Genomic DNA, 25,149 nt, shown 5'->3' with positions numbered 1-25,149 from the left:
TTTCTTACTAGGATTATATTATTTCAACTATCAGCTACGTAAACTAAACAGAATAACTAGCAGACAGGTACTTGTAGGAAATGGACGATAGAACAAAGGAATATATGTGTCAGAACAAATTACTTATCCCAAATATCTTCTATTGCAACATTGATGTCTGAAGCAGCATTTATATACTTGGGTCCCCACATTTTGCTTAACTTTCAGCTTGACAAAGACTCCAGATGAGCTCTGAAGCTTTTTTCTTTTAGGATTCTTTTTAGCTCCTCCTAATAGAGGTACAGTGGTACCTCGACTTACAAATGCCTCGACTTCCGAAGTCCGCTAACCCAGAAGTATTTTTGCCGCGCGCGCAGTCTGCGCATGCGCAAAATGGACTTTTTTACTTCCGAAGAGTGCCGCGGAACGGATCGCCTTTGTAAGTTGAGGTACCACTGTATTATTTAATGGGTCTGGATTTTTCTCTTTCTCTCTGTAATGAGCCAACACGGCTAATTTTGTTATCTCTGCCTACCTAGCATCTTAATTTTCTGTAATTGAGTTGCGTAACATTGAAAGCTGATGAAGCAACCTTTTTGGAGTGTGACCTTCTGCCCAGACTTCCTGCCTTGAGTCCTCTGGGGGCAGCTTCTTCCTCTGCTGTTTTGGTAGCCTTCTGTCTTTGGCCTTCCCTCCTTGTAGAGTGTTAATGGCCTCCTTGCCTTAATTTTAAATTGGCAAACTTGTTTGCCACACCCCCAACTAGGTTAGAGGCTTTCATGCATTATTTGTAGGAGATTGATTGCGCCCTGTTGGCATCACACGTGCACAAATTGTGGTTCCAAATTTCTTTGATTCCCTGGGGTTTTTTTATTACTGTTTGAAAGGAATGGTTTGTCCATGTGGAATGTGAGCAATGGTTTGTTGATGTGGAATGTGAGCAATGGTTTGTTGATGTGGATATTGCACCAAGCCACGCCAAAGCTCTGGAAAACAGGAAGCAACCTTATACTGAGCCCAGACCATTGGCCCATCTAAATCAGAAGTGTCTGTATTGAATGGCAGCAACTTTTCAGCGTTTCAGAGAAATGCTTTCCCCAGCTTTACATGGAGATGGCGGGGATCAAGCATGGGAATTTCCGCATGCAAAGCAGATGCTTGACCACTTAGCTGCAGCCTTTCTTAGCCATGGTTTGGTGTGATGTCAGGACTAAGCTTAACTAAGACCTCCTAAGTGGTTGACTGCAGTAGCCTGCAATTGATGGTTCTTTGGTGTCGCTTAAGAGGTCATGGCCACTGGTCCTATCACCTCCTGGCAAATAAGGGGAAGGGGAAGAAATGGAGGCAGTGAGAGATTTTGCTTTCTTGGGCTCCATGATCACTACAGATGGTGACAGCAGTCACAAAATTAAAAGGCGCCTGCTTCTTGGGAGAAAAGCAATGACAAACCTAGACAGCATCTTAAAAAGCAGACCTATACGGACCTTTGTCACCTTGCAAAGAGTCGGACACGACTAAATGACTAAACAACAACAACAAGAGTGGATGGTGTCAATAATATAATATATATGATGTGTTTATCCATACTGTTTTTTGTTTGTTTGTTTTTAAGAAAAGCACAATTCCACAGTCTTTATCAAGCACGTTAATGATTCACTCGTGCAGAACATCTTTTCTACATCCTCCTCGTCTGGGGAGGTCAGCGGGTTCAAGCCCCACCCTTTAACCCCAGAAGTTCTTAATCAGCAGCTCAGACTGGGTGCCATGTTGCCACACGCCGACCCCTCACTTTCATTTTGCAATTGTAGGGAACTAGGAACTTGGTGGCTTTTCCTCTTTTTTTTTTTAATTAGGCGAAAGCTGAGGTTTCTGGAATGTGAATTCCAGGTGCATGCGAACTTGCGGAGGCTCCTTCAGAAACACCAGGCTGCAGCGGGACCTTTCTGTGAATTGTGCCACACACAAAAAACCCCACCCAGATTTTTTTCCCCACGGCGGCCAGCAGCTCACAGGTGGCTTGCGCAAATGCCCGAGAAGACAGTCTGTAGCAGAACATACGTAGTTGTCATGTGGGGATGTGCATTCTGTGGCGCTTCAAGTTCCCCAGGGATGTGCATTCCAGACTCTTTAACAATAGGAAGCGTTGCTGATGGGTGTCTAAAACCTGGGCATGTCTGTCCAAATCAGTGGGTGCTCGCATTGCTGGACGCTGCATCACCAGCCAGGTTGTGGGAAGTGGGGAGGAATTCCCCCCCCCCTGCACATTCCCAGCTCATGATAAGGAAGAATCCCCTTTGGCCTGTTGTTCCTGGATGACTTCTCCATTTCTGAGTCCTCTTCTCACTCTTATCCTGGTTGTGATTAATCTGCCTGTCAGTTTCCTGAACAACTTCAAGGAGGGATCCCCCGCCCCCCACTCGCTTAATGACCTGGCGTTGCTTAGATTGGCAAAAAAGATAAAAAGAAGAAAAGCTCCCCCTCCCCCCACTTTTAAACAAAGAAGCTTCTCTCAGCAGAGGATGGTGTCTCCAGGTTGGAAGGTTTTGAGACCCCACCTGTCCTGTACATTTAAAAACAGGATCATGCTGCTTTAAGCATCCATGGCTTCCTTCATTATCATTGGGTACTGAAAGTGGTCCCATCACAGCACTACATAGCTCCTTGCAGAGGAGGGTTGACTGTTAAAGCACTGTGATAACTGCAGCTTCGTTTTGTCTGCTTTCTGCATTTTTATCCCACCTTTTTCTCAAGGTGAGGCTGAAAGGACATCGCTTCATGGGCAGCGTCCTGGGGTCTGCGTGTCGGAGGTGGGTGGAGCAAGAGGCAAAAGTGGGCAGAGCAACAGATAATGTTTTTGTGGTAGGTTACCTTCCAACTGGGCAAATACCAGAGGTTTGTACATGTGCCCACAAGCCAGATCCAGAGGCATGGATCCAGGCCCCTATGCTGTGTACACTTCAAGCACTTGAATCACATGGCTTCTTCCCGAAGAGTCTTGGGAGCTGTAGTTTTATGCACTTCCCAGCATTCTTAAACTACAGTTCCCAGAATTCCTTTGGGGCAAGTGCGGGGCGTGTGCACAGCCCTCCTTTTTTAAACAATGCATTATCCCGCTAGCGTTTTAAATCATGTGTTAACAAAAGCTCTTTACAAATGGGTGTTTGTTTATTCTCTAGCTTCCTGCCTTTCTAGACTGGTGCCCTGCAGGTGACAGAAGCATTCCCTCTCCCCCCCCCCCCCCGCCCGTTTCACATTTGCTCCTCCCCCCCTTTCCTCATCCAGGTGTTGCACAAAATTTTTTTAAAAAAATGTGACCGGACTGGTCAGGGCAGGGCTGCAACCTTACTTAACAATGCCACTTCCTTATTGTATAAAAACAACAACAAAAGACTTTGTGGGTTTAGATGGCACTTTTAGGATGGCTTGGTTTTGTTTTGCTTTTCCCCCAGCAGCTGTGGGGAGTTTCCCAGCCTTTTCCCAGAACCCTGAAATATTGATTCTTTATGTATTTATTTGCATTTATATAATCCCACCTTTTCCTCCAAGGAACCTAAGGTAGAGTACCTGGTTTTCCCCACTTCTAATTTCATTCATTTCATTCCCACAACAACCTTGTGAGGTAGGTTGGGCTGAGAGACAGTGAGTGGTCCAAAGTCTCTCCCTGAGCTTCATAGCTGAGTGGGAATTCAAACCTCGGTCTCCCAGGCGTCTTGTCCAGCACTCTAACCGCTGCACCACACTGTCTGTCCCTCCTTTTTTAAAATTTTAACAAAGGTCACGTTTTTGGCTTTAAGCTAGAAAACTTTGCAGTTTGGGGGGTTAGGTTGTTCATATGTGTGCCTTCCATCCAGGTTCTGAAATTCCATGCCAACACTTTGGGGCACAAATTCTGGCCCCAAACCAACCCAAAACTTGTATTAGTTTCTCCTTGCTATCTCCCCCTTATGCTTAAATAATAATAATAGTAATAATAATGATGATGATGAAAAGAGTTTGGCAAGATAAAATCAGAAATTGAACTTGGTCACTGTCCTGTTCAAGGAAGAAAGTCTAAGGCCTGTCTGAACTTTTTTTTGCCTAGCTCAGAACTCCCCTGAATCAACCCTGTCCTTTTCTGTCTGAAACGGACCCTCTAGGTCAGTATTGTGTACACCAGGGCTGTCAAACTCCCAAGAGTCTGTGATCTACCCATGGGGGGGGCATGTTTCAGATCAAAGTTGTTGAGCTATTTTTAGGGAGGCAAGTCGACATAAATTGATAAACAATAAACCATCACACCAATAAATCATTCCGCAATCAACTTCTAACAAGTCGACCTGTCTATCGCGGTCAACCTGTTGGACACCCCTGGTCTACACCAGCTAGCAGCAGCTCTTGAGGTTTCAGACAGGAAAGATGCCGGGATTTGAACTCGAGACCTTTTGCATGTTAAGCAAGTGAATGCATCCAATGAAGCCCATGAAAACACGCGCCATAAATAACGTTGGAAGCAGCCTTATACTGAGTCAGGCCCTTGGTCCATCTAGCTCAGTGTTGGCAACTGACTGGCTGGCAGCAGCTGTCCAGGCTTTCAGGCTGAGGTCTCTTCCAGCCCTTCCTGGAGATGCTGTCCGGATCGCAACCTGGGATTTCCTGCATGCAGGGCTGATGCAGTTCCCCAGAGCCACCCCACTTCCCTTTCCCCTGAATGTATTATTTGGTTTGAAGGTGTCACGAGATTTTAACAAGAAGCCAGAAAGCCTGGTTTATCATTCCTACGCATGTAACCACAGTGTCCTAGCAGCCTGCGATACTCTAGCGCCGAAACATTTTCTGGGCAAACTCCAACCAAAGTGCCAAAGTTGTGTGGCCAAGTTGGTTCTGCAAACTGGTTGTTTGTTTGGCTGCGTCTCCAGTCTGGTGTGAGAAAGCAGATACAAATGACATTCCCCAAATGCACTTGGCCAGCTCTGCATCTCATAGCGTACAATTAAGTTCCCTCTGTGCTTAAACCCGTGGCTGTGAATGTGATGCATTGCCCACAAGCCTGTTTGGCGATGCCGGTGATTGTTGCTTGCCTGCTGCTGCTGCTGCCTCTTACACAAGCAAGGGGAGTGATGCCAATGGGGAAACCAAGGCCTGCAGTGGCCACTTTCGGTGGACAGTCTTATCAGCTTCCTGGAAAGGACAGGGTGAGAACAATACTGTACTGACCGTGGGTGGTTTAGGGTTTCTCCCCACGAGAGCCGATAGCCGAGGGCTTGCCTCCCATGCAAAAGGATGCAGGTTGGATCTCACCCATCTCAGGAAGAGTCGGGTCATTGGCCTGTCTGGCTCAGCGCTGTCCACACTGGCTGGCAGCAGCTCTCTGGAGTTTTGTACAGGGGGGGGCATTCCTAGACTTGCCTGGAGGTGCAGGAGGTGGTGGAACCTGGGACCTTCTGCATGCAAGGCAGGTGTCCTACCACCCAGCTACAGCCCTAACCCACCGGGGGTGGGCTTTGGGCGTTCATATTTCAGCAGTGCCATGTGCGAGGCCAAAATTCAGTGCCCCCTGCTTCTCACTTTCCATTCTGCACATGCACTACACCATAGTGGCGATGCCCTGCAGTGCCCCCCACGGCTTGGCGCCAGTGCGGGGGAACCAATTAAAGGTAAAGGGACCCCGACCATTAGGTCCAGTCATGACTCTGGGGTTGCGGCGCTCATCTCGCGTTATTGGCCGAGGGAGCCGACGTACAGCTTCTGGGTCATGTGGCCAGCATGACAAATCCGCTTCTGGTAAAGCAGAGCAGCGCACGGAAACGCCGTTTTCCTTCCCGCTGTAGCAGTACCTATTTATCTACTTGCATTTTGACGTGCTTTCGAACTGCTAGGTTGGCAGGAGCTGGGACCGAGCAACGGGAGCTCACCATAGCTGCCAAGTTATCCCTTTTTTTCAGGGATTTTCCATTATGCTGAATAGGCTTCCTCGCGAGAAAAGGGAAAACTTGGCAGCTATGGAGCTCACCCCGTTGCGGGGATTCGAACCGCCGACCTTCTGATCAGCAAGTCCTAGGCTCATTGGTTTAACCCACAGCTCCGCCCGCTCTGCTCTAAATCCACTTCTGCCCCAACCCACAGTTGGGGGCACAAAAATAGCTGGAGACCCACGTTTGGGAAATCACTGCTTTAACCGGAGTTCCTTTCTTTCCCAAACTTGAGTATCCAGCTGTTTTTGGACAATTCCCACCATCCCTTTCCTGTTAGCTAGGAATGGTGGGAGTTGTAGTCCAAAAACAGCTGGAGACCCAAGTTTGGGAAACACTGGGTTAAAGGATCAGTAATGGGGACTGGGAACACAACTTGAAATTCTCCACTAACACACACACACAAACTGCAGCCTATATACTGTATGTATTAATCTTGCACATTCCAGTTGCATAACACATTTTTTTCTCGAGGCTGGAGGGTGAATTTGCACAATTCTGGTATATGCTTGTAGTCATAGGCTGTTGAAGGATAAGGCCGCCAATGGGAATCACAGTTTCACCTGGGTTCTCCCATTTGAGGCATCCGGTTGGGCACTGTGAGAACAGGATAGGCCATTAGCCAGATCAAGCCTCTTTCTACACTTTGATGGCTAGGTGAGCCTTTGGCCTGATCTCTTAAGGCCCTCCTTATGTTCTCAGAATGAGCTACACAAGGCACAGGAACCTTGGCCAGCCTTCTCTTTAGCAACCGTTCTGGGCGCTGAGTTTCAGCAGCACTTTCAAGCTTACCTCCATGAGGACTAGTAACTTACTTCTTAAAAAAAAAACCCCAAGAAAGTAGAACTACTATAGGGTGGGGATAAAATTGTGACTTTGGTATGGTCCTAAGGGATCAGCACACCTGGATCGTGTCTTGCCTAAAGATGCTCAAGAAACGCTTTCTTTCTGCCCAGTTCTTAATCTGTAAAGAAGCAAATAGTCCAAACAAGGCGTGCAGTTCTCTTCCTCCCATTGCTTCCTGACTCTTTATTTGCCTGTTGATGCTGCCTCCCAGGAGAACATGTCCTCCACCCACAAACTCCCTAATATACACGTGCGTCTGATTACCCAGATATGCATAATTTTAAGGGATTGCCTGTGATGGATGTGTGTAATTAAGGAGTCCTAAATTAGCCACTGGCAGTAGCAAATTGGCCACAAACCGGGCAGAGTTCAGCCCCACCTATGCTCGCCCACTTTACATAATGTGTTGGCATAACCCTGGCATGTGCCACAGTAGCTACAGCTACTGGGTAAATTGAGCTTATTCAGAGAGCAGAAGCCTTGGCAAATAATACAAGGGGAGGCCGCCCATTGTACCACTGCGTGAGTCCCTGTTCTTTGGGCCAAATTTGCTGCAAATTAGAATAAATGCCCAGATCCTGGCTTGGTGCTTCACACTTCCTTCGTCTTGCACACACACTCTCTGCAAACTTCTGTTCAGCAGTTCTGGTCTGTAGGGTTGAATCCAGTGCTCACCCTACTTAGAGTAGTCCATCAATTTCAATGTGCCTACTCTGAATGCAACCCATGGACTGCAAATAGTAAATTCATAAAGGAGGAGGCTGCCCATTGCAGCTCTTTGTGAGTCCCTGTTCTGCAGCAAATGGGAAGAAAGCACGCAATAGTGCCTTAAACCCTGGCTGTGAGTGCTTCACACTTTCTTTGCAGCGCACACCATTTCCTGGGTATCGTGTGAGCTGGCCTCTCCACTTCCAATTCGGAGAGAGCAGGGCTTCGCCACTGCCAGAAGCTTAGGGGAAAACGCTGGTCAAAGAACACAAGTTATGTAACATCCCCAGGGCGATCTTTCCCGACCTCCTTTTAAAAAAAAGTTCTTAGCAGAGGAAGACAGCCAGAATCTTGCCTTCCCTGTTTACTGGCTAGGTCAGTGGACTACTACCTCTGCCATCAGCCTTGCCGAGGATGGGTGTGGGTGGGAACAACAGCTCTGTTTTCTCTCCGCGTGGACCCATGTCAAAAGAGCCATCTTTCACCTTGGCCTTTGTCTACAGGGCTTGGAAGATGTGTTGCCTGCTTCTGTTTCCTGTGTTGCTAGAGCGTAGAAGGGTTTTTCCACACAGCTTTTATAGTGTTTTCAAAAAGGTCGGCTCGCTGTTTCCCTTTCGTTCTCGCTGCCCGGCTCCAGAGGGCCAGAAGTCGCCAGCTTCTTACTTAATCGGGCATTTGCTGCCTTAAACAGGAAGATGGTGGTTCTTGTGGATTTGTTACTGCTTTGCTAAAGGGGCTGAAAGCTCTAGATTTTGGCATGTTTTGCAGTTAATCTGTGAAGCATAGCTGTATAGGCACTATTTCTGATTACTGCGGCATCACAGTTTGTTCTGACTTCCATGGTGAGTGGTTCCCCAACCCAAGTCTGCTTTGCAGAATGTGGGGGGGGGGGGCAGATGACTTTTTTCCTACCAGCTTTGGGGATGGGGGTGTCATTTTGTGTGATGTAAAACATTCCCAAAGTTGTGCTTATGTGCATTCCCGCCCGCCCCCCACTGAGGGCCGGCAAAGAAACAATTGTGATTTTGCAAAGCTGATTTTGATGCAAGGTACGAGATGTTCCCTCACCAGGGACTAGAATGCTGGATGATTTGAAATCAAATTTAAGCAGCTGTCAAGGCTTGTCCTTGTCAGGGACTAGAATGCTGGATGATTTGGGATTTTTCAAGCAGCTATTCCTGAAGGGGTGCCCTTTTAATTGCAATTGGCGACCCATTCCCCCTAATGGAGCCACCGCTTGAGCCTTGCTTCTTGGCTTCTCCTAGAATCCTCATAGCAAATTCCATGTTCAGGATTGAAAATAACACTGCTCCTATCATGACACTGTTATGCGAACCTGTTGTGAGGCCTCTCCCGGGGTAGCTGTGTCCCCTTCTGGTCGTTGCACCTTTTTTTTTTTTAAAGGTATTGTACACCTGCCAGTCAGTGCAGACAATACTGAGCTAGGTGGTCTGACTTGGTATTAAGGCAGCTTCCTATGCTTCTATATCATAAGAGAAGGGCTGTAGCTTAGTGGTAGAGCATGTGCTTTGCATGCAGGAGGTCCCAGGGTCAATCCCCGCCAGCATCGCCTGGTGGGCAGTTTTTGAAATTCTTCAGGTGCCGCGGGTCCCTGAGGATCATCTAGTCCAACCCCCTGCAATGCAGGGATATGCAACTGTCCCATAGGAGGATCAAACTTGTAACTTTTGTGTTATCAGCACCGAGCTCTAACCAACTGAGAGATGAGGTTTGGAAATCTTTGAAGTGATCCATGAGGACTTCTGCCCCTTGCCAAACAAATCTCACAATCACTCCTCTCCCTGCCCCCCCTTCCAAAAAAAATGTCTTGGCTGTTAATGTTTGTATTTGGAAGGGGCTCTCATAACAGGGGACTTTCCTTTTTGAAGTTTTGAGTTTTTGTCTGCTGTTTGGACAAGCGTTGCTTAATCCGCTTCATAAGATTCCCGGAACTGTCCCTGAAAGCTCTCATTTCAACAAAGGAACTCTGGGGGAAAGGCTAAAAGTCAAACTAAGGCCCCACTTTTCCTGGGGCACCCCTTGAAGCCTCCACGGGCAATGGGCTGGCGACCCCTGATGGGAACCCAATAAAAATTGCCTGGCTCCTTTACCCTGGATCCTTGTTTCATTCTTGTGGGGTGTTCCTGATCCCCAAGAGTATAACAGGATATACTGCAGCACCATTACCCTTCATAGTCGCTGAAGGGCTTTGACCAAAATTGTGGGTGCCCCATGCGACAAAAAGTAAAACCGTGCCTCTGTAAGAGGCAAGAGCAGTGACTCATACTGAGGGGCAACAGGCAGCCACCTCTCCACAGGTAACTTTATGTACGGTATTGGTTGCAACTGATCCAGTGCGGAGTTATGGGGATGGAATTTGCTGTTGCACCATCAGCGAATGCTGATTGAAAATATGTGCAATTTCCAGGAACAGCAATTCGTGCAGAGGTGCAATGGGCAGCCTTCTCAGTCTGATTGTACTTCTTGTTTTTTTTAAGAAAGATTTAAATTGTTCCTCAGTTGCAGCACACCTTGTAGCGATCAGTTTGCTGATTTCTGTGGCTGACTGTGTGAGCTTCTCTGTCACCGGGGATTTAGTCAGGGTGTGTTGGAGGGTTTTGTTGTTGTGGGGGTGTGTTTTTTGTTTTGTTTTGCTTTCAAAGGAAGCATCTCAGCCAGGCTTAACCACCAAAACCAGCTCGGTGGAGCTGCTTCCGTTACTGGGTTGGCAGTGGCGGGGAGGGGAGAGATCATGCGTCTCCCCTTCCTCTTGCCAGACTCTTCTGGATCAAGAATGAGTAATGGCTACTTGCAGGAGAGATGTCTTCTTGGTGGTGTCCCCCATGTGTGAAACTCGCTTCCTATTAAGGTTCAACTGGGTGAACCTGGGTGAACATCTTTTCACAGCCAGGTACATTGTGTGCTGCCCAACCTTTATAATGCTGTGATGCAGGGTGGGCAGGTGTGGTTGTGTTGTGTCATGGGAAGCTGCCTTATCAGACCGCTGGTCCACCTAGCTCAGTATTGTCAACGCTGGCTGGCAGCAGCTCTCCTGTGTTTCAGACAGGGGTCTCGCCCAGCACTACCTAGAGATGCTGGGGATCAAACCTGGGACCTCTGCGCACAAGGCAGATGCCCTACCACTGAGTTGCAACCCTTCTAAATTATGCGCACCTTTTAAAATATGTTGCTAGTCTCTTAGACACCTTCTTGTACGACAAGCGGCTGACAGCCGAAATAAAAGCAGTATCGAACGATCCCTAGAGGAGGAACGATTTGTGACCTGGTGTGTTGCTAAAACACACACCTGGTTGTCTGCGTAAGACTCGTCATCCCCACAAGTGCGCAAGAGCGCCTCCTTGGAGCGCATGTCTGCATTGCTTCCCCTTTTGGCTGAACTGTGCCCAGGCCTGGCTCCTTTTGGCAGGGGGTGGTGTGTGCTCAGTTTCCCCTTTAATTAGAGAGCTCTGTCTGAGCTGCTGCCAGCCCAGCTGCTCTGCGGTTACGCCTCTGTCCAAGAGAGAGAGAGGCATCGGAGGTGTCCAATTAGCTGCAGGCCACCTTCCTGTCTTGGCGTGATCTCATTCTTCAGATGTTGCTTTCTGGTTCCCGAAGCTCTGGAGAGGACAAAAGAGGGTGATGATGATGAACTGAGGCCGCCTTCTGGAAGCCTGTTAAGCCAGCTTTTGGCTTGTGCAAAATGGAATAGGTAATGCTGTCTTTTTCCTGTTTTATTTGCAGCGCCAGGGTGAGTTGTTTCAGGCCCAGGGGCCAAATCCGGCCCTCCAGCTGGAGTTGTTTCTGGCCCTTGGGACTCTCCCAGGGCCACATCACCTTTCTGGCACTGATTTAAATCTTGCCCTTGAGTTTGTTTTTGCTTGAGCTCTGATCATGCCTCTTGCTTGTCTGTACAGTATAGGGAGAAGGTTTTGGGTGCGTGTGTGCAGGGCCGGCTCTAGGTAGACCCCCGGTGGCTTGGCGCACCGGGCCGGTAGGCAGGGCGCCACGGCAGAAACCATGCTGCGCCCTGCGAGGGCGGGGGTGCCGGAGCGATCTCAGCGCCAGGGCGCGCGACCTGCTCGAGACTGCCCTGTGTCTGTGTGTGTTTAAACTAGATTATTGTGCAATGGTAGAATCCACATTCTTGCTCCACCCACTTTTGCCTCTGGCCCCGCCCACCAATGGGACGTGGCCCTCGGAAGGTTGCCAAAAAAGTTACGGGGCCCTCAGGCTCAAAAATAATCAAATGATCAGCTTTGCCTCTTCTTTATGTTGCTGTTGGTGTATATACCTTTTTCAAGCCAGGGTGCCTATAAAGTGTTTGTGTGCAAAATTTATATATATACTCTGTCTGTGCTTGACACAAGGTCTGATTCACTCTCCCTACCATTTCCCCCCCCCCCCCCATGCCAAGCAAAAATCCTGATCATGACTAACGGTTATGACTGCACCTGGCAGCCTTTCTGGGAGATTGCCTCATTCCAGGAAATGTTTAAAACATTTTTTTTCTTAGAAAGCGAGTTCCCACCCTTATTATTACTATTTTTTCAAATGTTTTCGCCATCTCTTCTGCCTCTTTCCCCCCCCCCCCCAAAAGAACCCCACAGTGGACCTGGCGTCTCTGCCATATTACAGAAGATCCCTTGTTATAAAGCAAACTGGAATGTAGATTTTGTGGTACTTCTCTGAGGATGGGTGTGAGTGAGGGTGACTCTCCAAAGCCACTGCTACAAGATGGTCATCATAACTTGGTGCCTGTCCACTGCATTTTCCTTAAGGGGATCAGAACTTCTTCACTTAAGAGTTTCCCGACTCTTATAGAGCGGCTCCTTTCTGATCTGTCTTGATCTAACGTGGATCATTCTGGAGAAGCAAAACAGGGTGTGTGTGTGTTTTGATTATCTTACCCTGTTTTTCCCCCACACAAACTCTTCCTCCCCCCTCCACTCCCTTGGATTTCCACTAACATTTTGGGATTATTTTTGCCAAGCATGGATGGAATGTGGAACTATGAACACTCCGATGAGTTTGTTTTCCATGTTTTGGTGATGAAATTGGGGGGGGGGGGTAATTAGGGACTTTAAAAGCGTTGGTTTTGAAATAATAAAGCTTTTTATGGCTCCAGACCCTGTTGTTATTAATAATAATATTTCCTTTATATCAACCCTTTCCTCCAAGGAGCTCAAAGTGGTGCACATAGTTTGTCCTCTTCCATTTTATCCTCGCAACTCTCTGAGGGCAGGCTCGGCTAAGAGACTAGCCCAGGATTGCGGTACATCAAATGAGCTCTAACCGCTGCACCACCCTGGCCCATGTAATAAATAAGTAAATAATAAATCTTGGGAGTCTGGGGCAGGGGGAAGAGTGGTGGTCAAGCTACCCTAAGGTTGCTAGGCAACACGGAACTCTACTCCCAGGCTTCCCTTTGGCAACAAGGCAGTATGACAATCGGAGTCTTATTTTCAGAATGTGGAACCTCGCCAGCCTTCTGTGTTTAGGAAACGTGATTCAAGTTGCCAGCCTAGAACCTACCAGGCCTTCTCATAGGATGGCTGAGTGGCTGCCTGTCCCGTGCTTGTTTTTCGTCTACTGTTCATCCTTTATCTGCTCCGGCAAGGCAAATGGGTTCTGTGCCTCCCACCACACGGCCTCCCATGTGTGAAGTTTTAATGTTTAACTCTTCTTCCCCGCTTCTTGTTTTTCTCCTTTCCATCCATTAGGCGATTCTGACGGGATCTCTCGTAGCAACCTGTGAGTGCTTGAATGACACCCATGCACAGCCAGCGCGATTGATGAGCCTGCTTTGGGTGCCTATTAATAGACGGTAGAGATGGGGCAGAAAGTCACCGGCGGGATAAAGACTGTGGATATGAGGGACCCGGCTTACAGGCCCCTGAAACACGAGCTCCAGGGGCTGGATTACTGCAAGCCGACCCGCTTGGACCTCCTCCTAGACATGCCCGCCGTCTCCTATGAGATTCAGCTGCTGCACTCGTGGAACAACGACGACCGATCGCTCAACGTCTTTGTGAAGGAGGACGACAAGCTCATATTTCACCGGCATCCGGTGGCCCAGAGCACAGATGCAATCCGGGGCAAGGTGGGCTACACGCGGGGTCTCCACGTCTGGCAGATCACCTGGGCGATGAGGCAGCGCGGCACGCACGCGGTGGTTGGCGTGGCCACGGCGGATGCCCCCCTGCACTCGGTGGGGTACACGACGCTCATCGGGAACAACCACGAGTCGTGGGGGTGGGACCTCGGGCGGAACCGGCTGTACCACGACGGGAAGAACCAGCCCAGCAAGACATACCCAGCCTTCTTGGAGGCCGACGAGACTTTCATCGTGCCAGACTCGTTTTTGGTGGTGCTGGACATGGACGATGGGACCTTGAGTTTCATCGTGGACGGACAGTACATGGGGGTTGCTTTCCGGGGACTCAAAGGGAAAAAACTGTACCCGGTCGTGAGCGCCGTGTGGGGCCACTGTGAAATTAGGATGCGCTACTTGAATGGGCTTGACCGTACGTATCCTCTCTTCTTCATTTTTTCCTACCTGGACTTGGGAGTCTGAATTGGCTCCTCTCTCTGAGTCACTGTTCTAGGGTTGCCCCTTTTCGGTCTTTCCACCTGCTGAGTAATTTTGTTGTCGAGTTACTCCGTTGTAGGCATTTATGCTGCCTTTGGAGCGGGAGGGTGCCTGTTGCATCTCAGAATGACGCATTACTCTGGGCTGGTCTACCTCTAAGCCAGGCGATTGTGTGTGGCTTTTCAGAGGGCAGGTAATTCCCTTCCTCCTTCTCTTCAGCACTTTTGAAATTAATCTGTTGAGGGTAAACAAACCTCCCATTTTGACTCAGAATTAAAATCAAGAACTTAGGGGACTCCAGGTCTGGAGGTTTTCCACTGAGCTATCCTCCCTGGGTCCTCCATATATTTCTGTGAATGCATGTATGCTTCAATGCATGTATGCAACAGGCCAGCCATTTGTCTGCTTATCTACATACAGTAAATTCCTCTTAAGGATAAGAGGGGTTTTGTGCTGAGTCACAGCTTTTGAAAATGACTCAGTGAAAAATATCTGGCCTCTAGTCCTTTTTAGCCTGTCTTCTCCCTGTGGCGTGTGACACCTTCTGTTGTCTGTCTCTGGTTTCTCCCAGCTGCAAACACTTTAGTGGCACATCCTGTGTTTTATTAGCCCCATGCAATTTGCAAATGTGTGTATACTTGGCAGGGGAGCCTGCTTCTCAAAACGGAAGTGGGCACAGATTGCAGGAAGCACAGGAGGGGCGGTGTTCCTCGCTTCCTCCTCCCCACCCAGCCGCCCCACCATCCCAGTGGGGATCCCCTTTTAAGTGAAGTTATACTGGGCTATCCCAGCATCCTCCTTTGCACCTGTTGTTCAGAGGAGACATGACAGGCAGAGGCATCCCAGGAAAACCTAAGCAGGCCCCGTTGAAAAGTGGTTAAAAGACTAGCTCACTTCCTTTTGCTACGTGAAACCCACACAGTTCATTGCTTTAGTGTCTCTTTGTGAAAATGACAGTTAAGAAGGGCAGGTAGAACTGAAGTACAGTACAGGTTCATATGGGCTAGGGAACTACCCATAATGTTCCAAGTGGGGGATGTTTCTGTGATCCCAAAGTACCCAGCAGCAGGCGAGGTGGCCCACTGCCTCCCTGCGTGATTACCTGTTCTGGCCTCACTTTGTGTGGATCAGCAACTTCTGGGTTCAAGTGTGGATGCTTCTGCTTGGCACTCTGATTGACCAGTGCCTGACTCATTCAGTAACCCCCGACGCAGAAGTGAAGCAGGCAAGGCTGCCCATTCCCCCAGAAGAGGCAGCCTGTCGCATCTGTGCATGAGTGGGCATGCCTTGTACCTGGTCCAGGAGGTGGCACTCAGAACATTGACAACTAGAATCCAAAGCATCTGGAGGGCCGCAGGTTGGAAGAAACTATGATCGCTGGGGCTACCAGTCGCTGAAAACTACAGGAGGGGGCTTGCTCTTGTGATGGAGTCTCACTTGCCGCTTTCCATCTGATTGGCCGCTGTGAGAATAGGATGCTGGACTAGACAGGCTGTTGGCCTGACCTAGCAGACTCTTCTTACATTCAATTTTGGCAACCAGCAAGGCACTCTCAGGCTCAAGAGCCCGTGTCTCATATGTTGCACATTGCACATTCCTGGTTTTGGTGTCTTCTCCAAAATCCCCCCCACCCCAGAAATGGGTTTGCCGACACAGCTGGCTTTCAGATGCAAAGTGTAGACTTAGCAGCCAGATGGAGCACACGCCAAAGCTTCCCCTGCCTTCTCAAGCCCAGATCTTATTGCCCTCTCTTAAGAAACGAAACTGGATCCTTTTTCACGTGGTGCATAGTTAAACTGTGGAACTCACTCCCACAGGATGCAATAACAGCCACCAACTTGGATGGCTTTATAAAAAAAAAGATAATGCCACTTAGGCCTTTCTTTCCCTAGCCAGCCAGGGTTTTTAAAAAGAAATAAAATGTAAGTATTGGAAGAGAAAGTAGTCCATATTCTGCACTAAGAGAACCTGGGTTTTGAAACCTCTTTTTAACCCAGTTTGCGTAAGTCTGAGTGTTTGTGCAGAGTCTCTTTCTGACTATGAGGAGCCGCTCCAGACCTAAACTTGGTGCTGAATTCCTGCCCCTGGAAATTCTACTTACTAAGTTTGTTCACCTGGCTCTCAATATTGCGCCAGCAGCTCTCTGCAACCTTCAGGGCTAGTAAATTGTGTTGTTGTTTTCTTCCATGAAGTTATGGTTATCAGGATGGCCTGTTCTGCAGTTGACTAGAATTGCAACACTGGCCTTCTCGATCTAGAAAAGGCAGCTGCTGGGGGGGGGGCGGAGAACGTGTGTGGCTGGACCTAGCTGGATCTATTCATTTGCCTGCAGGTTACATCGCCATAGCCTTTAGACTGAAGGATTCTCCTGCCGCAGCCTAGAATGGGGGCTTCTTGGCAAAATAACATTCAAGCTACCGGTTTGGCAGGTCATGGCTGCCACAGGCCCTTTTAACATTTGGTTGTATGCAACACCTGAGCCCAAGGCATTACCTGTTTTTGCTCTGTGCCAAACTGAGAGGCTCCGTGGGGCGGTTTGTTGCATGCCAATAGTTGTGCAATAGAGATGGCCATGCAGTCAGTACACAAGTGTGTTTTGAGTTACGCTTGCATCAATCTGCAAGCAGAAATTAGGAAGCTCTAGTGGAGCTGGGGGCTGTTTCTTTTTAAAACCTAGAGCAACCTTTGCCAACCTGGTTGTCCTAAAAAGGAAGAGGCACTCAGGACCCATTCAGAGGGCCCTCTGACTGGCTGGATGGTAGAGCATCTGTTTTGCATGCAGAAGGTCCAGTCTGCAATGGCATCTCCAGGTAGGGCTGGGAGAGACTCCCTGTCTGAAATCCTAGGGCAGGCATAGGCAAACTTGGCCCTCTAGATGTTTTGGGACTACAACTCCCATCATCCCTAGCCGACAGGACCAGTGGACAGGGATGATGGGAATTGTAGTCTCAAAAAATACCTGGAGGGCCAAGTTTGCCTACGCCTGTCCTAGGGAGCCACTTGGCCCTCCAACTGTTATTGGACTACAACTCCCATCGTCCTTAGCTAGCAGTAGTCAGGGGTGATGGGACTTGTAGTCCAAAAACAGCTGGAGGGCCGAGTTTGGGAAACCCTGGTGTAAACAGTACTGATCTCACTAGTCTGGACAAGGAACACCGAGCTGAGCTTTCCAACTTCCCTGGTGGATGCAGAATGCACTTGGACTTCACCAATGACTTCGTGTTCCAGAAGTTTGAAGTTATATTTCTCTCTTCCTCTGCCTGCTGCCCCCGCCCCCAGTTTTCCAAGCCAGCCGGCGGTCTTCCTTGTGATCAAGGCGCACGTCTTCAACTACCTCAGTGGAAAATGTGTCTGGGGAGGAAATTGCAGCTGGCAGTAAGTCACTGCGCTGAGGCTCTGCCCAAATGAAAAGGGAGTTTTTGTTGCCCGTATCTGTGACGTCGGCTCTGTGCAGGGGGGTCTATGCAGGTGTCCTGCCTGCAGAGTCGGTCAGCGAGCAGGGTGGGGCTCCTTTTCAGGAAATCTTAAGTCAACAAGATGCAAATTTCCTCAGATCCTTGCCAGGAGAGAAAGATGCTACCTGGATTAAGATCAGCCGGTGCTCCCAGCTGGGAAGAAGTGTTGCAAAGTTGTGGGATGTTTTTCCAGGGCCTGTCTTGAGAAGGGCAGTAGCTCCGTGGTGGTGTTTGCCTTGCATGCAGAAGTCCAGGTAGTTACCAGGTAGTGCCGGCTGGGAATGCCTCTTCTCTGAAAACCCTGGAGAGCCGCTGCCAGTCAGTGTAGGCAGTACTGAGCTAGATGGATCAACTATCTGATTCAGAATAAGGCAGTTTCCTATGTTGCAAGGAAATGGCCATAGCTCAGTAGTAGAGCACCTGCATTGCATCCAGGTGGTTCAGTCCCCACTATCTCCAGGTAGAACTGGCAAAGAACCCTGTCTGAAAACCCTGAAAAGCCTCTGCCAGTCAGTGTAGACACAGCTTGGCTAGATGGACCCAGTGGCTCAGTTGAAAGCAGTCTCCTGTGAGATCCTGAGTAGTTTTATTTATCTTCTTATTTATAAAAAATACTTATACTGTGTACTGCAATTTCTTTAGAAAAATCAAAGCAGTATAGACACACACACACACAACCAAAATTAATTAGCCAGCTAAGTGTTTTTTAAAAAGTCTTTTCATTAGCTGTCTGGTGTCCCTCTGGATATTGATGGTCTCCCATTATCCCTGACCATTGACCATGCTGGCCGAGACTGATGGGAGTTGGAGTCCAATCACACCTGGAAGTGTACCACATTGGCTACCTCTGGTGTAAAAGTTGCTGTAGGCACCTGTTCCATCTCTGTGAGAAGATTCTGCAACACTGGACAAATGACACAAGAGGCTTTGCTTCATGCTGAACTGAATGTGCAAGTGATTTTGAAGATTGAGCTTGGGGTATCAGTGTTTATGAAGGCCAGGGCTGATAGTTAGAACAAGATCTGGCAGGAAGTATCTTTTCATTCAAGAGAGATTGAGCCAGGCTAGCAGAACGCAGATGTGGCAAAACCTGGGGGCTATGCATGCGCTCCACATCCACAGGAGCGCATTGTGTACGGTGTTGGGTGCAGAAGGGTGGACGTGGTTTTCTTAAACTGCTGTATCTTGGCTGGGTTCTTTAAAAAAACAAAAACAAAACGGATTTGTCTGAAGTTTGGACAACTTCTGGCATTCAGTGTGTGGGGTGCTCCGTGCCAGATTTCAGACAGCTTGAAGAAATCCTCTTCATTTTATTAACATTTGGAGAACATTATTGTCGTGGAATGTTGTAAGAGACAGGCGCTCGCAGTGTGTCTGTGTTAAACAAGATATGTAGTCCTGTACCGAGGCTCTAACGGAGCTGCGTTTGTAGTCTGACGGCTGGACCAACTAGCTCAGTACTGCTGCTTATGACAATAATTGTAGTTGAAGAGTGCTGGGAACTGTACCTCTGTGAAGGGTAAACTACAGTTCCCAGGATTCTTATTGAGGAAGGCATTTGCTTTAAATGGATGGTGCGCAGGCAACCCTGGATTCTATACTGATAAACATCCTCTTTCTGCATGCTGCAAAGGGGTGCTTTGTACTTAATTCTTAATTCTTAGCACTGCTGTTAATGCTCTTTGGCCCTCATTTTTCCCTCTCCTGCAGCCGAACCTCTGCCTCTGATGGACCTTTGCCGGCGCTCCGTCCGCCTCGCTCTGGGCAAGGACCGCTTGAATGAGATCCACGCACTGCCACTGCCAGAATCCCTGAAGAGCTACCTTCTCTATCAATGACCCTCTCATTTTGGGGCGGGATGGACAGACACTCTCGCAAGAAGCAAAAGAGAGAGATGGATTGATTGGACTACAGTATTCTTGGATATTATATATATATATAGACATACATCAAACTTTCACTCTCCTGATCTGCTTCAGTCGATCCCAGCTTGGATCCACTCCCTCTCCCTATGCCAAAGTAGGGGGTCGGGGAGAGAAACCTACAATACATGCCTTTTGAAGAGCCCAACCTACTTAAAAAGCCATGTTCTGCCCTCCATAGATCTCTGTTGCAAGAAGCCGACATGATGCAATTAAAGGTACCAGGTGCTCAGATGGCGGTACAAGATGGTTTGCCACGGACCTGAGGATTTAATTTTTATATATATATAAAAAAACCTGCCCAGCAACACTTCAAGGAGAAGATGATGACACCAAAAATATTGCTCCGTGTGGACGTGTGTTTTTAAACGATACTGGAATAGGCAGCCGTTGTGGGTGTCAAAGAAATGTCTTATGCCCTGTATGCGAATCCTGCTCCTCTTTAATTTTGATTCTGTGTTGGCCTCTGCCTTCAGACCACTCAAATTGCTTGCCTTTCTTTTCTTTTTCTGGGAATTCACTTGAACCTGTAGCTTGGGAGTTGGAGATATGGGGGGTTACCATGGGATGAAGCTCCAGGAGCTCAGGGTTGGAGACCTTGTGGGTCATCTGGATGTTGTTATGCTACATCTCCCATTATGCCTGATCACTGGCCTCAGTGGCTGAGGCTGATGGGCGTTGGGGGGTCGACCAGCATCTGCAGGGCCACTGGTTCCCTATACCTGCTTGTGAAACAGCTAGAGAGCCCACCTTGGGCTAGGATGTGGTTGTGAGTGATGAAGCCTCAAGAATTTGCTCTCCTAGACTGGCTTTGCCTTAAGTTCCTTGGCAATACTCCCATCAGCTCCCCCTCTTTAGCCAAGTCTTGGTTTTAGTTTAGTTGACCTGTGACATGGGTTTAGAAATAGGCATGGAGTTGTCACCCAGCAGCATCTGAAGGACCGCAGTTTAGCCACCCCTGATTTAAAATCTGGGTGATGCCTGGGTTTATCTCCTGCTTTCTTAAGCCAGCCTCCTTTGCCATCACATTATGTTGGTCACAACCATTGTCGTTCCAGTCCTGTTGGTGGGATATGGAGAAAGATTTGGCCAAGCCAATGACTATAGTTTTCTTTGTAGTGTCTGCTCCTATCAGATTATTTTTTCATCAAAAGAGAATTCTCCATCTTTGCCTCACCCTGTCCCTGAACACAGCTATCTTGTCAGGCTACATTCTTACCGCACATTTAAAGCACGATGCTACCATGTTTAATAGTCATAGCTCTCCCATCAAAGAATTCTGGGAGCTGTGGTTTGTTCAGGGGGCTGAGAGTTGTTAGAAGACCCACCCACCTCATTCCCAGAGTTCCTTGTGAAGAAGGAATGATGGTTAATTCATTCTGGGAGAGAAATAGGGGTCTTCTAACAACTTGCGGCACCCTCGATAAACTACAGTTTCCAAAATTCTGGTGGGGGACAGGGGAAGCCATGACTGTTGAAAGTCGTGTCCTAGTGGTCAAATGAGTGTTTTGAATGTGGCCCTAGAATATCAGCTATGGATTGACCTTAGCACAGAAAGAGAGCTGAATCTTGTTGGGAGAAAACATGCCCCAATTTGGTGCAGGTCAGGAAGTGTCACTGTCCTTGAAGACTCAGAGTACATCCTCCATATGCAAGGCACACAAGGTTTTCATCTAGAAGAGCAAATGTTCTCCTTTATCCGAGCAACCTGAAGGCCTTCCCCCAAAAGCTTCTGAACTGCCATCACAGAGGGGTTTATTTGCACTTTTTTTTTCCATTATGGGGGAGGAAAACAAATCTGCCTCTCACTTTCCCACCCTCACCATACTTGTGTCGGGTGTGTTCTGTATAGGTACAAATGAGCTTATTTGTTAGAAAATGTTAATATATATATTTTTTGGGGGGGGTTCTCCCCCCCTTTGTATAGAAAAGGACTGTTTGAGGGTTTTTTGTTTGTTTGTTTTTTAAAGAAATGCTGCTGTAGGGTTTTTTAAAAATGAAAATAGCGTAGTTTTTAAGAAGCACAGAACTGGTGCCAAGTTTGGATTTGGGAGGAGACCTTGACGTGCCTCCCTTTTTAAAGTCAACTGTTATAAGTGGGACACTTTTTCAAATTGCACAGAGGATTTTAATGTGTACAGAGCCGATGAATTTTAAACCAATCCTACTTGTGTCTTTTCCACTGACACCCTTATCACCTCTTTGGTGTCCCCCCCCCCTTTTCTCCTGTTTTTGTTTCTCTATAGTCTTCTACCACCCTTCCCATCTCCTCTTTAAACCTCTTGGTGTATTTGGCTTGTACGGTTTTTAAATCTCTCACTAGTCCCACCCGCTCCGTCCCCCATTGACTGTAGATAATCAATAACCGAATTTAAAAATAAAAGTTTATTAAATATTGAGACAATAGCAGTTGTCATTTCAAACGGGCCCCACAATTAAGGGGAGTTTTCTGTGCGTTCTGCGATCCTGCAGTGGGGAAGGAAAAATGCGTATTGTGGCCTCCGGACTGACTGAATTGAATGGATTGAATGAATGAATTTTGCATTCCACCTTTCCTCCCCAAAGAACCTAGAGTGGCCAACAGATACACAATTTAAACAAAAGCAAAGCAAAAAATACTCAAAATCAAGTAAGAACGTTCTAAAAACCATTAAAATTTTGAAAAGCCAAAAAGCAGATACAGGCCATTCTTCCATCCAATGAACTCAAGGTTGCCGACATCAGTTCTATAGCCACCAAATGCCTGGGGAAACAGGAATGTTTCCGAATTCCTCCTGTAAGGATAATGATGGAGGTGTAGGCATACCTTCCTAGGGAGGGCATTCCACAACCAGGGAACCACCACTGAAACGGCCTGAGAACTCGGAAGTTTGGAAACTGTGTAAAAAGGGTTGTATCCAATGCTAATCCTCCTCAGAGCAGACTCGTAAAATTAACATGAGAGCCAGTGTGTTGTAACAGAGGGTGATGGGAAATGAGTAGGGAGACCAGGGTTCAAAACCCTCCTCACCCATGAACTTTACTGGGTGACCTTGGGCCACTCTACTATCTCTCAGCCTAAACTACCTCTTAGGATTGTGAGGATAAAACAGGGAGGAGAGGAACATGGGTCCCACCTTCTTGGAGGAAAAAGTAGTGTATAAATAAAATAAAAAGGATTCATTTGAATAGGTCTGCTCTAAAACTTAGTTGAATGATAAAATGCATGCAATAATTATAGCAAAAAGGTGAGCCTCGAAATGGTACCAGCAAACAGTGGGGACTTTGTTTTTATTCTTTAAAAGCCACCCCAAAGTGCCCTGATTTGGCAATTGATTGTATTAAAAATTCCCTACATATTCCAGTGTTACCTTGTGGCTTGTCTGTATTGGTATTTTTTCCTTTTCTTTTTTTAGCTCTAGGAAACCACAAAAAAAGTGTTGCAAAGCTTGAATATTTAAGCTTTGCAGGTGGTATCAATCAGACTCGGTTCCTGTTGGAGCAGGTACCTTGGAAGGGGATAAATAATTTATTTCAAAAAAGAAACCCACCATCTCGGACCATATGTGGGCAAAAAAATAATCAGCTCCTGCATCCATTCCATTCTCCTTCACGGCTGCTGCTGGAATGCGGGTTTTGCTAGGCCATAAACCGCCTCAGGAGAAAAGTTTTTAAAAAAAATAAAATAAAATATATTACTATTATTTTGGGGTGGGGGGAAAGTAGAAGAGAGAAAGGAGAATATTTTGTCCATGCTGGCTTCCAGACACCCAAACAGCCAGCTGTAGCCAGCAGCTGAAATAAATGACCGCCTTGCAGTTTGGTGTTTATGTACGTCGCCACGGCAACCCTGCAGACCCGTCATGGGGACTGCGTAGCCTGGCCTGATGCTCTTGCAAAAGGGCTGTTGCGTATTAGCTAGGCCGGATGGATCTGCCAGCAGGGGTGTGTGTGTGTGTGTGTGTGTGTGTGTGTGTGTGTGCATATGTACACGAATATACTTGCAACGCCTCATGAGCCTGAAACATGACAAGGCAGGCATGAATTATGGGTCTCCTGATGGGCCGAGTCTCCCCCTGCCTTTTCCTCTCTCTCTCTCTCTCTCTCTCTCTCTCCCCCCCCCCATTTATGTGATGTTCAATACTTTCCCCGTAGTCATGTGCATGGAATTTACCATTGGCAGCTTTCTCCTTCCTTTCTGTCGGTTGATGCACTTAAGTTCAAGGGGCCTGGCTGCAGGGATGGGTGGGCAAATCCCTCTTCGATCCTTTCGCTAGGGTTACTAGGTGAGGAGCATCCCCAAACCCTGAGATTTCAGGGCCCAAACCGGAAACCCTAGTTGCGTAGGCGACTTAACCATTCAGTTATGTAACTTGGAAGATTATGGGTAACTCTCTGGTTATGAAGAGGTATCCGATCAGCTGCATTAGAATTCTTTAAGGCTTCTTCATTGCCGATTGTTGTGCTGGAGATCAGAAAGCCAATATTAGTTCAGCCTAGCCAATCTTCCCATTCCGATAACTGTTTGTTTGTATTGGCCCCAAGTGTGGATGTGTTGCCCTGCAGCAGATTGCCTGCTTATCAAGGGCAAACAAATTATTACACCATCAGAATGAAAAAAAGATGATAAAATAGGGAGGGAAGGTCAGGTTAAGGAACAGGTGGAGAGGGGGCTTCAATGTGGCCTTTTACCCTTTTCTTTTTGCATCGCAAGCTCGCACTTCTGTGAGGTTTTCACATTTTATTCAGTGAGATATAGCAGGGTTGGGGGATCTCTGGTCTGCAGGCCCAATATGGCCCATTAAACCATTTTCTCTCTCAACCACACCCATTAATTAGCTGACATCATCATCGGATCTATTCTGGGTCGCCTGCCTACCAGTCACCTGACATTGCCATTATGTCAGATGATTGACAGGCATAGCTGCCAAGTTATCCCTTTTTTAAAGGGATTTTCCCTTATGCTAAATAGGCTTCCTCACGAGAAAAGGGAAAACTTGGCAGCTATGTTGACAGGTGGTTGACACCGACCACCTGTCAAAGTTGACCTGAGGGGTATGGTGAGGGAGATAAAGATTTGGCCTTCCAGCCACAAGTGTTTCCCATCCCTGCACTAACACCTTCTATGACACACACAGCCCTCATTTAAACAAAGCCAGCTAGTAGGGTTTATGATCCTTCAAGCCCTTATCAACCTTAGCCCTGGTCCTATGTAATTTACCTCTAAAGTCAAAGTACATACTGTGGTACCTTGGTACTCAAACAGCTTGGCTCCTGAACAAATCGGCTCCCGAATGCTGCAAAACTGGCAGTGAGTGTTCCAATTTGTGAATGTTTTTTCAGAAGTCAAACGTCCGATGCGGCTTCCGTGGCTTCCGATTGAGGGCAGGAAGCTCCTGCAGCCAATCGGAAGCCGTGCCTTGGTTTTCGAATGGTTTCGAGAGACAAACGGACTTCAGGAACAGATTAAGTTTGAGAACCAAGGTACCACTATGTTCAGAATTGCCACGTGCTACAGATATTTCAGAATGGTATCATTTTGAAGTGCCAGTAGAGCATCATGTACGGGGCCGTCTTAAGCATGCCTGGCGCCCTGGCGCGGCAGATCCCTCCAGCGCCCCCCTGCCCCGCTTCCCGGCGCGATGAGCGGGCACCGCGCACAGCGCGGCTGCCGCCTGAAGGGCCAGCACCCTGCACCATCCAGCCTGGCCGCCCCCTGTTGC

General features: G+C 47.9%; 1 protein-coding gene across 2 annotated transcripts in view; it reads left to right on the top strand.

Annotated features, from left to right (window-relative positions):
• SPSB1 (splA/ryanodine receptor domain and SOCS box containing 1) overlaps window positions 1-21,851 on the top strand; it is a 31,517-nt gene extending 9,666 nt beyond the window's left edge. For both annotated transcript variants that reach the window (XM_035119044.3, XM_035119045.3), the window contains exons 2-3: window positions 13,202-14,005; window positions 19,236-21,851. In XM_035119044.3, the coding sequence (XP_034974935.1) occupies window positions 13,312-14,005; window positions 19,236-19,363 (822 nt within the window). In that variant the 5' untranslated portion in view covers window positions 13,202-13,311 and the 3' untranslated portion in view covers window positions 19,364-21,851. The remainder of the gene's footprint in view (window positions 1-13,201; window positions 14,006-19,235) is intronic.
• Window positions 21,852-25,149: the final 3,298 nt, after the last annotated feature.

Source organism: Zootoca vivipara, chromosome 6, assembly GCF_965207765.1.
Source record: "Zootoca vivipara chromosome 6, rZooViv2.hap1.1, whole genome shotgun sequence".
In the NCBI taxonomy this organism is placed as follows: domain Eukaryota; kingdom Metazoa; phylum Chordata; class Lepidosauria; order Squamata; family Lacertidae; genus Zootoca; species Zootoca vivipara.
The sequence above is the reverse complement of the archived record's forward strand: the minus strand, read 5'-3'. Positions and strand labels throughout refer to the sequence as shown.